Raw genomic sequence first — 14723 nt, forward strand, 5'->3', positions numbered from 1 at the left:
ATATTTTCAGGATGAACTCTCAGATCTGAAGGAACAGTTACAGCTTTATGAATCAGCAGCCCAGCTAGGTGTGTACAGCAACAACACAGACGAAGGCCTGTCTGATTCCTTTGCTCATCTTAACATTAAACAGAAAGATAACAAGAGTGACTGGAAGACACCTAAACTTCACAGGTGAGTTTTGTCGGATCCATTTAACATTCCTATCCACACCTGTCATTTTAACTAATGCTCCAGGACAAAAAGTGAACTGCTTATTTAGTTTTCTAAATGGCATATCTTCATGTTTGTTCTATGCAGAAATTTTAATCCCAAAGGGTTACATTTGAAATGGGCTATATTTAATAATTTCACTTTATATTTACAATGAACTATATATTAAAACCCATTTTAAACACAAACATTTTTGGATATAATTTATTTCCATTCTTTCCTTCCACATGGGGATTTATTACAATATATTTCATCAAAAACTATAAGTTGATTGAATGAAAAATATGTATGAAAATCAAATCGCGCAAGTAGTAAATTTTTGCTGCTATTGTGCAATCAGCAGATCACCAAATAGAGTGCCCATTGCATTTGGCATAAATGCATGTGCACTACAATATTGAAATATTTCTGTATATTCTGTATCATAGTATGGAGTGCAATAACATTGATTGAACAACAAAACCAATGAATCAATGTGGAACGCTTTTTCACAAGATAGCTCTGCAAGGAATATTCTATGGTAACATCTTTCCCTGGGAGCCAATATTTGGGAACAGAAATCTTCAGAATTCAAATTGTTTACTCTTCCACTTGCAAATATTTTCATCAAGTACCCTGGCTTCTGTTTGTAAAGATCAAGTTTCATGAACACCAAATATAAAGCTCATTCCCCTTTATTTATTTGTTGTCACTGTCCAGGATGAACAACAGTGAAGACATGTCATCAGACGACTTGATAAACGGCTTGAAGACAGAGTTGGAGAGGTCACTCAGCACCATCAGGTCCAAGAGGGGACAGGTGACGCGTCTACAGAATGAAATCAAAACAGCCAGGGCAGAGACTGAAGAACTTAAGAACAAATCTGAGAAATCAGAGAAGCTTGCCAAAGACTGTGAGGTATGGACCCCATCAGCACCCTATCAGCATTGTTTCAAATGGCTACACTAGACTTGTTTACAGAGAAATACCTTGAAAGGCCGGGGTTGAAAAGTAATGTTATACTTTGTAAACATGATACGCTTTGTTCAAAACTTCTTTCAAACAACGCACAGCTACCCTTTAATTACAGTAACAGATGGCATTAGCTACGTACAAATTTTTCTGATTACTAAATGTGTATTCAAATTTATATCTTACACGCTGTCATGGTGCGTTTTCTTCAAAACAATATGAAAAACATCCAAAATCAATCAAAATTTCAAAAACTGTTTCTAGATATCTTGTTTCACACTTATGGTTTGAATCTTTTATGTTTTTTGTAGGTTAAGCTCAGGGCACTTGAAAAAGAAGTTGAGCTGCTGAAACCGGCACCAGGGGTGCTCAGCGAAAAGGAAAGAGAGTTCAAGAAAGAAAGCGACCGCTTAACACAGGTCTACGAGCAACTGAAGAGAGAGCATCAAGAACTGCAGCAGAGATTCAAGGAACTGAGAGACAGCGAAGAGAAACTAAATGAGTTGAATACTGAACTGAAAAAAGAAATGGCTCAGATGGTATCAGAGTATGACGAAGATAAGAGAGTTGCACTAGAAAGGTATGTGTGCCTCTTTCTGACGTGACCACTTTCTCTCACCTGTGGATTTTGATGGCATTATTTTGTTCTGACTGGCTTATTTACTTGTGTAAGATGTGAAAAGGCAATTCTCATACACAGTATATTGAGTATTTCCATCATAAGATGATACATTTGTTTTTTCCAAGCATCACCCTTCCTATCAAATTACTTTGTTCTCGCATATTTACAAGTATAATTGTGATACTTATCAAAGAAGTAGACTCTAAAAGGCAATGTTTTTCTTTTTTGATAATTTTACCCACGTCACATCATGTGTGTAACTATTTTTTTTCAGATGCCAGAATGCATGCCTACAACTCCATGAAGATTCAACTCACAAAATGAGGGAAGAACTGCAGGCACAGCTTGAAAATGAGAAAATGAGCATGCAGGAAACCCATCAGCAACAAGTCACTCACCTCCAGTAAGTCATCTTCATATGCCTACCTCTTGAAAAGCTAAATCTTTCTGCTCTTTCTGCTCCTAAAATGTGAACTCTCTTCGCAAACCATTCTCCTATCTGTCCTTACCTTTTTTTAGCCAGTCACTTAGAATATACACAAAGTTTCCTGCCCATATATTGTATGGACACCAAAGGCCTGACAAATAGAATATCAAGGGATAAGGTTTTAGCTTAAAAACTTTCACTTGATTGTAAATCTTTCTGAGTGCAAATTAAAACTGCATTTTCCCCTAAATTGTAGTTAAGCTTTACACACATGTACATGCAAGATGGTGTTGAAAAATTCATTTGGGATAGACCTGTGAAAAGTGAATTTTAATTTTTTTTTATTGTCAGGTCTGAACTTGAGAATGCCATGAAAGAAGTTGATGATGTCAAGCAGCTTTATATCAACATCTGTGAAGAGAAGACCAAAGTTGAACTCAAACTCAGGGATGAACTGGCAGCTGAACAACAGGAAAAGCTTGCACAGGTAAACACTGCATTGAGTCCCTGTGTGCCTGTATTTGCATCAGCAAAGTCCTCTTGATGTTACATCTACAGGTTTAGCTGTACCATAGAGTGCATGGAAAGTTGCAAGATCAAATCAAATCAAGGCTATTAAAAATCATTTATTCCTTAAACCTTTTGGTGCCAAGTTGAACTTGTTGGAAAGTCTAATTTGACCCTATGACGTGTGACTATGAAAAATTCAAATTGAAAAGAGCTGCTAATACATGTAAGTTGTGTAATTTTGATAATTCAAAAATGATATTCGTGTTCATGTCCAAACAGTTGATGGACATTGAACAGATTACATATCAAATTAAATTAAACATTTAGAAAATGGTTTGATTAGCAAGAAAAATTTGGCAAAGTGTCAAGTAAATTCAAACTGGTAATTGTGAACTTTTTTCTCTTGGAGAAGATGTGCTAAAAGAATGCAAGTTTTCACAAGCCATGATTTTCAATTGACATGCACTCATCCGACCATTGAGTCACAACAATCTGACGCAGATTTCATGACTGTAAATATTTCTTAGTGTCACATCAATATTACATAGGGCTCTACTCTGAAATGAAACGGCTGCCCTGTCTGCCTTTCTTGTAGAAGAAAACCTCTGTAATGTGTTGTTATCAGTCACTTACCCATTAGGTGTGAGCTGTATAATGTACACATCTTTCAGCTGGGATTCGAGTGTCATGTGTATTTGCTTTGGATGACTTAAAGTATTTGCTGTAAATCAATGAAATTACTATTTACGGAGAAGGCTACGGTAGATAGAAGATAATGTGATGTGAGATGTGCTAACAAAATATTTGCTGGTGATTGAAAACTATACCTGTGAAATTCAGTAAAAAGGCAATACTCCAATTGTACTTTCATAATATTGTGAAAGTGAAAAATAAAATGTTTCATTAGTTTTTAAGGTGATTTAAAATGAGACTTCATTTCGCATAGAAGAAGAAACCATACCAGAGTTTCCCAACCCATTACATCTACTGGTGTATTGATTAGTTCACTACCCCAAGCTAAAGCACCATGCAAATGATGCTTGCACCACTACATCACAGCCAGTGCCCCTAGAGATAAATTTTGTTTACCATTCACAAAGACTATACACTATTTATACTGTTAAAGGTATTGTTCATAAGAATTCAAACAAGACTTGTCATATCACTGATGTATTAAGGTTTGCTATTTCAAATATTCCATTGTAATGTATTCAATGAAGAATAATGATATCAGTAAAAATCAAAGCTATACTGAGAAAAAACAAATCCATAAAGTTTCAAACCTGAGGCTGTAATACACACTACATGATACACAGAATGCTTAGATCATTTGAAGTAAATTTTCCCCAGTGGATTGTAAATTTCCTTTATTCTGAGTTGTGTGTCTCTGTTTTTTGCAGGCCAAAGATAAGTTACAGAAGGAGAAAGAGGACGCCCTGGAACAGCTTAGGCAGTCACTTCAAGAAAGCCACAAAGCAGAAATGAAGATAGCAGAAGAGAAATGGCAAGATGATAACAAGGATGAACTTCAGAGACAGCTTGATGCTAAGGTACAGTGTGGCCATATCAATCATAATAATGATTGTTTTTGTAATTGTTAGTGTTTTTGTGTCAAATCAAGATAGGAATCAACATGTTATGGAAATTGAAACTTTTGGTATTGTAGCTTTCATTATAGACCAGTAAAACTGATGTAAATTGTATTTTTATTTGGCATTGTTCCAGTATTTGTTTTGTTTTGATATATTTAATTTTTTAATCACCGGCACATCTCTGAAGAGTTCCAGTTTGCATTCAGCTGCATAGACTAACTATCATGAGAGGGCTTCTATTCCATTTCATGGCAGACAATGACATTTATTTCAGACATGACAGACATGTCATCCAGGATCATTCAGTTATCTTTTGGGGTTTTATTTCTGTCGTTATTGGAGAATAATATTCCGTGCATTCAGTCTTTGCAAATTGTATCAGTATCCCATCATTTTACATATACCAACTATAAATTTGAAATTTGAGTGTCTGTTGTGATACTTTCCAGAGTCTGTACATTCAAGGCTGTGCATCTACCTTTTGACTTACTCACATGCAGACTAATGTCACATGCATTTTTTTCAGGTTGCTTTGGCTAAAGTGGAGTGGCTTGAGGAACACAATCAGCTGAGACAGACTGCAGCAGACAACGCAGTGTCAGTTGCTGAAAGGGAATGGAAAGCCAAACTGGAAACTCAGATTGAGGAAGGAGTACAGAAGAAACTACAGCTGAGTAAGTTGTTGAAGATTGAAAATCACCAGATTGGACTCATACTGAAAGTAGAGTTAAAATGTTGAATTTCTTGTGAACAGATTTTTACACCATTCACCACCGCATTCAGGAAGCAACAGAGTTTTATCAAAATACATTGGTAGTAGGGGAGGCAGGCTACTCTTTACCCTGCTTTTTTGTGACTTTTGAAAAAAATTAAGAATATGCTTTTATTTTTATTACAGTGAAAGAAAATGGTAAGAATGGATTTGACAAAGAGCATCTGATGAGGGCCCTGGATGCTGAGAAGGAGAAAATGAAAACGTCATTTGATGAGGAGAAAAAGAAAGCGGTGGAGACGGCTGTTGCTCTGGCTGAGGTGGAGTGGATGGCCAAGCATCAAGCCAGCGGAAAGCAGCAGCTTGAGTGTGCTCTGAAAGCTGCCAAGGAAAGCTGGAAAGCAGAGAGTGAGAAAGATCTGGTGAGTCGGATTGAGGAAGAAAGAAAGAGGTGGAAAGCTGAACAAGACAAGCTGGCCAGGGACTGTGAAGTGAACGTGAATGAAGATGAAGTGAGAGCTAGAATTGATAGTGCCGTGTCGGCAGCCAAGGACCATTGGAGAAAGACCCATGAACAAGTGTTGAGACTGAAAGCAGAGGAGGCAGTCAGAAAAGCAAAGAATGAATGGAGGATGCAAGGTGTGGAAGACATGAGCACCAAGATCAAGGATGCCCTGAAGGAGGCCAGGGAGAGATGGCATGCCCAAAGCAAGGCAGAGGTGATGGCCAAGATTGATGATGCTGTGAGAAGGGCAAAACTTGAGTGGGAATTAAACAGCAGTACCGATGACAGTGGTATTGATTTGAAAGCTGCTATTGATAAGGCACGACAGGACTGGGATGGAGTAAAACAAACTGATGTCGAAAAACAGGTTTGTGTTTCCTTCTGTGTGTAATAAAACCCCAGTGTCCATGTCTGTATGTGTTTTATCTTTCGAAGGATATGATCCAATTTGACTCTCACTGGCTCTGAATCACATCTAGCAATGTAAGTCAGCTGTATCAGGTTTGGCATGTCCACCATGTGGTGACCTTAGGAGCCATGAAAATACAAGGCAAATTCAAATTCCGACTACCATTTTAATAGTGTTCCGATAAGAACAACTGTGCTTTGATCACATTGTAGCTGCCCAAAACAATACACTTTATTGCAGTGTTGGTCAGTGAATAGAGAATTATATGTATGAAATTAGTTTCCCTGATTGATAAATCAGTTCAGTGGCTTTTCTGAATGTTCCAGGTTTCCGGAGTTAGATTTGAACAAACAATGGTACCCAAAATCGTATATTAAAATGCAGAAATATCTTCACTTATTTCCATTTTACCATTGCAGATTGAGACCGCTGTACAGCAGTGCAGAGAAACTCTAAATAGAGAACACCATGATGAGCTAACCAGGGCAATCTCTGAAGCCAAGGCATCCGTATGGAAAGAAGTGAAATCTACCTCAGATAATAGTCTGAAGACAGCCATGGCTGATCTACAGCAGGTATTGTCACTCTGTGCTATGACTTTCAACTGGGCAATATGTTCTGTGGAATAACAACTCTCTCAAAAAAAGTGTGATGCTTTAACACAAGTTCTACACAAGTATTGGTGATGGAGAGAATAAAAGTGCATTTACGTGTTTATTTGAATGATAAATTTTAGGTTTTGTTTAGTGTTTGAAATTACTGGTACACATTCTATAAACACATACAGACACAGGGAATATAGTTACAGCGGTAGAAAAAAAAGTACATGCATTGATGCACATAAAAGTATGCATATTTATCTGACCTTGAATGCATGTGCTTTCGTTAATACCAACATACGAGTTTCAAATACTTTTGAGAAGAGACGCTGAGTGATGAATACTGTAGTAGAGTGAAATTTTCTATTCTTGACAGGAAATACATCAACTAAGAAACAACCAGGAACACCTGGTGAACAAGAGAGTAACTGAACTCAAGACAAGACTAGAAGAAGAAAAAGCTAACCTCATTGAAGAGAAAAACAGAGAAAAGAAAGATGCTTTGAAGAGAATGCAGGAAAAATGTGATGCGGAGTACTCTGTCTTCTTAGAAGAACATAAAGAAACCTTGAAGAAAACCATCAAGAGATGTAAGGAAGAATTTGAAAAAGAAAAGGTGAGAATTCAGTCACTCTGTTTGTATGTGAAGCCATCATTGCGTCATTGTTAAATTCTCATTCAGAAATAAATAACTAAAATCAGGTTATTTTCAGATAAGATGTAATGCTGAAATCAGAAAAATGTTAATAATTTCTCTTTAAACAAGAATCAATGTTTTCTTCATGCAATCTGTTAACTTCAACTCAGACTGAGGTAGTGATTTATTGCCCACCAGTGTATCGCTATTTCTTTTGTTTCCCTAAATTTATAATGCTACCATTCACTTTTTTATGCGTTCATGGAATAAACTCAAAGTCAGCGCTTGAGTTTCTATATTTTATCAAGTGTTTCCTGTTACTTGTACAGATGGAGTTGCTGCAGCAGAAGGATGCCGATATCAAGGCATTTTTGACAGAGAAAGAGAAGAGGTGGAAAGGAGACTACAGCTCCTTCCTTGAGAAACACAGAAGTATACTGGATGAAACGTTAGACAGCGCTCGCAAAGAGTGGGAGAAAGTGAGTTGATAAAATCCTTTGTTAACTGTAATATTGTGAATGAATCCTTTTCATACTGAGTCCCCATCAGATTAAAAAAAAATATGGCAAATTAAAATTCAATATATCTGCCAGTGCTTTTGTAAATTTTATACTTCAAAAAAAATTTGTGTTCAGACTGTTGATGGGTATTTAATGGATGACACATCAAATCATACTGAACTTGTAATGAGATAGTTTGATTTGGAAGTTTGCCAGAAATTGACCAAACTTTTGTCATAGACATTGTTTCCTCACAGTGAACTGCACCCCACCTTGGAGAAAAAAAGTGATAGTATATATCTGAAATTTGAATTCTCTGTCTATAGAAAGATCAGCAGTAAAGTACACTAATGATGCATCTCCTGAACATTTTCTCAATCTCATTTGTATCACAGGAAACACAGGGTTTGAAGAAGAAGCACAAGGCAGATCTGCAAGCTTTACAGGGAGAATACGATGACAGGAAGAAAACACTTGAAAAGAAATTTGCAGAAAAAATATCAGTTATGAAAGAAGAATTGAATAAGGTAACAGAAATGTAAAGTTTGTCATTTCATATGTTAGGCTCTGTGACACCGAAAGTTGTTGATGGAAGGTTAAAGTCAGTACAGGAACTGTACTGACAACACAAGAAAGTCCATACGTGTTGCACTTTTTCCATCATTGCTTGAAGATTTTTTAGACCCTGAATATATTTAATTTCTGAAAGAATCACCGAGTATTAAACATGTTTACTTCTATTGTGTTGAAGAAACTTCTAATGAATTGGAGAATCAGTAATATTAAATGTTTGCTTTGCCTCTTACACAGTTTAAAAGACTCATAATAGGATCTGAGGAACTCATTCAAATCTTGGGAAGGACATTAGGCAATCCAAGCAAGACAAATTGCATCTGCTTTTAAGATATCAAGATGGTTACCCCTGGACTTTACGGTCCAGACTTTTCCCACTCACCAATTTGGGCTAGGGTAAAAGATAGGTGTAGGGTATTAAAATGTCCAACAGGTTACTGTCTTAGGACCAGTTCTATGTTTTATTAAGGCTTGATAATTGAATTATTTCAGGGTTATGAAGCCAAAGTGAAAAAGACTTGCGATGAGATGATGAAGAAGAAGGAATCACAGTGGCAAGAGGAACGACTTGAACTGCTGAAACAGCTACAGGAGACAGAACAGGAACTGAGAGAGGTAGAAAAACAGCTAAAGGGTGACCTAGACAACCTGAGATACAAACTAGACACTGAACAGTCTCTGTCCCTCTCTGTGGAAGCGTACGAGAAGGAGAGATCCGAACTGAAAGGCAGGCTTGAAAAGGCCAACAGGGAACTTCGGTGCTCTGACGAGAATCTCAGACTAGAGTTGAGTCAGCTACGGGAAAGACTTGAGAAGGAACACAAAGCAGCTGTCAGGAGATTGGAATCCAAACTGGCTGAACAAGAGAGAAAACACACACAGACTGTAGAGGCCCTCACTCAGCAGCTACTCAAAGCCAAGCAGCTTGTAGATAGCATGGAAGAAAAGGAGAGAGATAGACGAACCTCAACTATATCAACTCAGGTTAGCCACACTATCAGTATTGTAAAATTACCCCATTAGAATATAAAGTGAAATGGATCAGAGGTATTTATGCAATCATTCTATAGCTGTAGCTTGGCAGTATGTCTGTCATTGTGCCATGTGAAGCAGTGATTCCTTGAAATTGCTCTTCATTTGTACTAGTGCTCTGCCCTCTGTATATTCAACTATAACATAGGGTCTGTTGATCCCCCTATGCCTGTTTTCACATTCATTATGATTGGCAATGTCAGCGTTTGATTATGGTTTCCATTTGTTTCCATTGTCAGCAGACTGATCAGAAAGACATGCTAGGGATCCATGGAGATGGTCTGCAGGAACTGAGAGAACACTACATTGCAGCTGTCAATAAAATAAGATGTAAGTCCATGCTTGTCAAAATAAAACATGCACACACTATATATATCACTCGCATTATTTGATCTGATGTGTTCAAGGATGCATTCTGTAAGCTGTTCAGTATTATACACAGCACCAGTACACATCCAACATAATCAGATACACTGAATACATACATCACACAAGCTTCTATGGATGTATTTGATGTATATTCATTGGTAGGTTTACATTTACACACAAACTTACACATACAGACATCTATTCCTCACACTGCCATGTAAGCAGAAACTCACCTTACACTTGCTGTTCAGCAGTCAGTCAATACAACATCACATTGTTAAATCTCAAAAATGCACCTAAAGTTGTATGGTTAAATGTTGTACCGTACGTGATGTTCTTGAAATACATGTTAAAACTCATTCTCATTTCCATCTTGCCGTTTTTATCACAGCCGACGTCATCCTATACATTAATGAAAGTCGGGACAGATGTGCAGAGACTGTGCGATCTGAAGTCGTCAAAGAGAGACATTGCACTGCCAAGAAACTCAGGAAATATTATCTCCAATGTCTTCACCAGTTACTTGAAGAGGAGAAAAATGGAGATGCAGACAGGTAAGAATTTTTATCAGTCTGTCTTCAAGCAAGTAATGAAGATTTGGCTAGTACTGCAAATGACATCAGTACAAGTATATACAAAGTTCTATATTTATTATAATAGTGTGTGTGTGTACATATAAATATCATCAATCTTGGCTGTCAGATCAAGCATAGCACTGTTCTTCAACACACCAACTGTGTACTTTCATTGTTACAGGGACTTTGACAACGTGAGTGCATCTCAGAAACTAGCCATAATGGCCAAAGCACTGGAGGTCACACCAGAGTGCATCGTTGAAAAGAAGAAACCTAACAACCGAAGCAGGACAAGCACTGGTCGCAGTGGGAGCACTGGTAGAAACAGCCGCAGCAGCTCCACAAACAACAGCGGCAAGTCACAGCACTCCACAGGTTCCTCAAAACGAAGTGGAAGCGCGGGCAGCAAGCCGATCGCAAGGAGAAGAAATCTCTCAGACGAATTTGATAAATTTGACAACAAGAATAGCTCCGAGAGATTCTTGCCACCTAGCTCTGAAGACAGAAACAGCAGCAACATAAGAAATTCATCAAATAAAGGAGGCAGCGCTTTGCAGTCTGTGAACAGTTTTGAAACACCATTGTCTTCATACACCAGGAATTCTGACACATATTCAGGAAAGTACATCTCCTCCAGTGACAAAATCAAAGACTATGAACTTTCAAACAGAAGCCAGTCAACAGACTACCATTCCAACAAAGAAAACATACAGTACTCTCCCCTGACAAAACCCAAAATCTGTGTGACGGACAAACCTGTCAACAGGCCGTACGACATGTCCAAAGAGAACAGTGTTTCTTCCCTGCTTGAGAAATACAGAGTTGATCCCGTCACTGGAAATATTTCAATTAGTGAAGCTCCACAGAAGCTCAACAATGGCTATTCCGGATCCCATTACGACAGTGTCATGAGCCTTCCGCAAGAACCCAGGGAATTCAACCCGCTTCCGGAGAAGCTGACTCCCGACTCCAAAGAACCGTCTCCCAAGGACCGCTCCTACAATACCTCACCTGCCACTATCACCCTGAGACCAAGAAGCTCATCCCGGACACCTGCTGACCTGCCTGTCAGGTCTCGGAGCAGACCCAGCTCACCTGTAGATGTGTACCGACCAGGCAGAAGTCGCGAGAGAATCGCCACCCCAGCAAGGTCAAGCAGCAGCGATGCCTACCTCAACTTCAACCGCGGATCTTGCTGCAGGGACACCCCAGCCAGCAGTGTAACAAGCAGGTACAACAGGGAGAATTCTCCAATGAGGGTCCTGGAGGCTCATTACTACAGCTCATCTGAGATGGCCACTCCTGTCCAGACCAGCAAGAACGGACACAACGAACCCACCAAACTCACATCGGGCAGCTCTGAAGAAAGAAGTTCCACCTACCTCATACGGCCCATCCGGGACCAAAACGGTCCACCAGACGGCCAATCGAACAACTCAAGGCAAGCACACAGGTCATCATCTCGCGAAAACCACTCATCTTTCTCTGAAACTCCCAAGATGCCAAAGCCAGTTCCCATGGTGACTCGTGAAACGCAAGCACCATCCCCAGCACCAACGAACCTCTCCTTTGTTTCTGTGGACACATATAATGACTTGCCAGCGAATTTAGAGTCTGCAGCTTATAAAGTGCTTCAGGATAGACCAAGCAATGGCAGGTCATATGAACACCATAGCTCAGACAGGGCACCACTGAGACACCACCCTTCCTCTAATTACAGTACTCCATCATCCAGAATCACCTCAAATGGACAGACAAGCAGAAACACAATTCAGACGCTGCCATCGCGACCTCAGATCAGTACCCAAGCAAAGCAAACAGACGGTAAAATGAATGACTCTGGTAAAACAAATAACGAAAAATATTCCTCGTTTCATCCTGTAAGGCCAAGTAAAACACATTAAAAGAACTGATATCAGACTTATTCAAGGGGAAAGATGTTATGTTTGGAAAAAGTTTATCGAAGGATCCTGAGAGATATTCAAATAGCAAATCTGGGTGAGAAGGAAAAAAGGGCAAATATATGTTTTTCTGATACTTTGAGACAGTGAATCATGACTTGTAAGGCTATCTTATGTGTAGCTTTATTTTCTGAAACTAAAATTCCAAAGAATATATATACTAACCGTTTATTTGTAAATCATTGTCTCCTTGGAAATTTTATTGTATAAATTATGCCAGTAAATATACTTAAAAGCTTTAAATACCCTAACATATTTAAACCTAACCATGACTTGTGCAGCAGACCCAAGCCATAATAATGTTACTGTTAGAAAGCCAATAGGGAATATTTACTTACCATCCATGATCCATCCAACTATTGCACAACCAAAATTGTCTGCCTTGAGCCATCCTCTCTGAAAAGAATAAATTGTAATTTTTTTCTGCAGCTGTAAATATTCCTGTACATCTTGGACATGTTTCAGAACTTTTCTAATTCAGAAATGTTGAATTCCACGAGAGAAAAGTGTATTTCCACTTGCGGCGAAGAGATTGGCACTTCGTAAAGCGAAGGCTAAATGAAGTTGGTAGAGTATCAAGTGCTGGTTGTGATGGATTTGTAGATTATATCTATTGCTAAAACTAGTGTCAATACTTTGGGTAGGGCTGTATTTACCCAGCTCCTCTCTCATTTCACACTACAAGTTCAAACCAAAAACTTTGCAGTATCAAGGTCAAGTTAGGTCTGTGGACCAGACTTTGTAGTCCTGCTGTACTCTTTAGTTTGTCATTATGAATGCAAAGACATTAACTCAGGTATTTTGTATATTCTCCCCTCTTCTGCTGAAATACAATGTTGGATGCTTTCCCAGAAAACCTATTATGGTTTTACATGTTCAATACTGTAGTTTCCATGCTTGCCATTTGCTACAAGTTTCGTATGTTTTCTGTGTTCGCAGAATTGAGCATTTTTGAACAAAAATACCTCAGAGTGAAAGAAATCTTAATTTTGACAGCTAATATCTCATGGCAGTCTATCTTTCTCATACTTATTATCGATTTTGCAGTTATAGAATGTTTGAGGTAGTGTAGTCACAAGAGAACTGAATTTACTCTCTCATTTCATTATTGGTATGCAAAGTGTGACATTATGAAATTCTCTTTTAATGACAGTCCAGAGTTCAGTACACATGTTAAATTGGAACTTTATTTTCACTGCACTTCCTGTCTTTACAGAAAAGTTGACACAAACAAGTGTCTGTGTGCATCACATTCCTGTTCATTTATCCACTATTTATAAAACACTGTCCACAGTTTTGTTTTCTTAAGAAATGACAAATGAGAATGGTAAAATGGAGGGTAAACAAACTTTACAGACTGTCTTTATAGTTTTACAAAAGAAGAATGATAAATATGTATAGGTAGTGACGGATGGATGAAATTATTACACTTGTTACATTGTGTTTGGATATAGAAAGTCGCGATACCACATTAGGTAGTTTTATTCAATTCTGCCAGCAGTCACATTGCACTGTCTCATTAACTTCCTGTCAGTAATTTACTAGTATCATAGTCTAATGTTCCTAAGGCTTGCTATTCTTTTACACCGACCAAAATTAAATCTTTTTTGCATTCGCCTAGCCCAGCAGTTGAGTTCACTGCAACATTTACCGAATGTGTGATTCAAACACAGGTCATATGCGTACATCTAATGTAATAATTGTTTTGGTTGTGGGAAAGTGAATTTGTGAAAATCATAACCTGACACATGAATGGACAGAAATTATCAAAACGGGGTGAAAGGTCGCCTCATGAAGGCACATATTAACTTCTTTGACACCTGAAATCATCAGCATTGGGGTTAAAGGTCACATCATGAAGGAACATGCTCCTCTCGTAATTTATACCTACTTACCCTATATGTTTTCCCAGTTTTGTTTCACCTAGCTGTCAATTGAGTGTACTGTTCAAACATAAATGAAATGGAATTCACAGGGTGTACATTCACTACTTTGTGGACTTTTTATGTGTGTGTGTGCATGGGTGGTGGATGAAGTTGTCCCTTGTCGTCCTGTCTTCGATGTCAAGTGTGGCTACCATTGTATTAATATTATTACTCATATACTTAGATAAATGCATATTTTACCTGAGTTTAATGAATTATTGATGAAATCAGTATATCAAAAAGAATTTATGCAGTTTTGATAATTTTTTTATTGAGAAATGATTGAAAATAAAGTATAACAATACATATAAAACTACTGGTATGCTAGAATTATTTATGCGTGTATTTGTCATATTATGTTTCCAGGTGTAAGGGAGCATTCAAAATGAAACATATTATTGACTACAGTTTCCTAGTAATTTGAAATAGACATTTCCAAATGTATATTCGTTTCATTTCATGTTGATTGTGTAGGATTTTTATGATTCAGGCCAAATCAAAAAATAGTTTTGTTCTGGCTACCCAACCTCTGTCCCTGTATTGACTTCCCACAATAAACCCATAATCTGCTTCCATTACTATTCAACATGGTATTGTAGACAGACCAAAC

The 14723-nt window shown here is 38.0% G+C and overlaps 1 protein-coding gene across 4 annotated transcripts in view; it reads left to right on the plus strand.

Annotated features, from left to right (window-relative positions):
* LOC139117313 (centrosomal protein of 152 kDa-like) overlaps positions 1 to 14426 on the plus strand; it is a 50465-nt gene extending 36039 nt beyond the window's left edge. For 3 of the 4 annotated variants that reach the window (XM_070680318.1, XM_070680319.1, XM_070680321.1), the window contains exons 11-26: positions 11 to 174; positions 913 to 1111; positions 1477 to 1745; positions 2062 to 2190; positions 2566 to 2701; positions 4125 to 4274; positions 4843 to 4990; positions 5215 to 5900; positions 6362 to 6517; positions 6918 to 7157; positions 7508 to 7657; positions 8074 to 8205; positions 8744 to 9235; positions 9523 to 9613; positions 10044 to 10206; positions 10409 to 14426. In XM_070680318.1, the coding sequence (XP_070536419.1) occupies positions 11 to 174; positions 913 to 1111; positions 1477 to 1745; positions 2062 to 2190; positions 2566 to 2701; positions 4125 to 4274; positions 4843 to 4990; positions 5215 to 5900; positions 6362 to 6517; positions 6918 to 7157; positions 7508 to 7657; positions 8074 to 8205; positions 8744 to 9235; positions 9523 to 9613; positions 10044 to 10206; positions 10409 to 12131 (5028 nt within the window). In that variant the 3' untranslated portion in view covers positions 12132 to 14426. The remainder of the gene's footprint in view (positions 1 to 10; positions 175 to 912; positions 1112 to 1476; positions 1746 to 2061; positions 2191 to 2565; positions 2702 to 4124; positions 4275 to 4842; positions 4991 to 5214; positions 5901 to 6361; positions 6518 to 6917; positions 7158 to 7507; positions 7658 to 8073; positions 8206 to 8743; positions 9236 to 9522; positions 9614 to 10043; positions 10207 to 10408) is intronic. The other variant, XM_070680320.1, reaches the window with a different exon arrangement.
* The last annotated feature ends 297 nt before the right edge of the window (positions 14427 to 14723 follow it).

This window comes from Ptychodera flava, chromosome 18, assembly GCF_041260155.1.
Source record: "Ptychodera flava strain L36383 chromosome 18, AS_Pfla_20210202, whole genome shotgun sequence".
In the NCBI taxonomy this organism is placed as follows: Eukaryota; Metazoa; Hemichordata; class Enteropneusta; family Ptychoderidae; genus Ptychodera; species Ptychodera flava.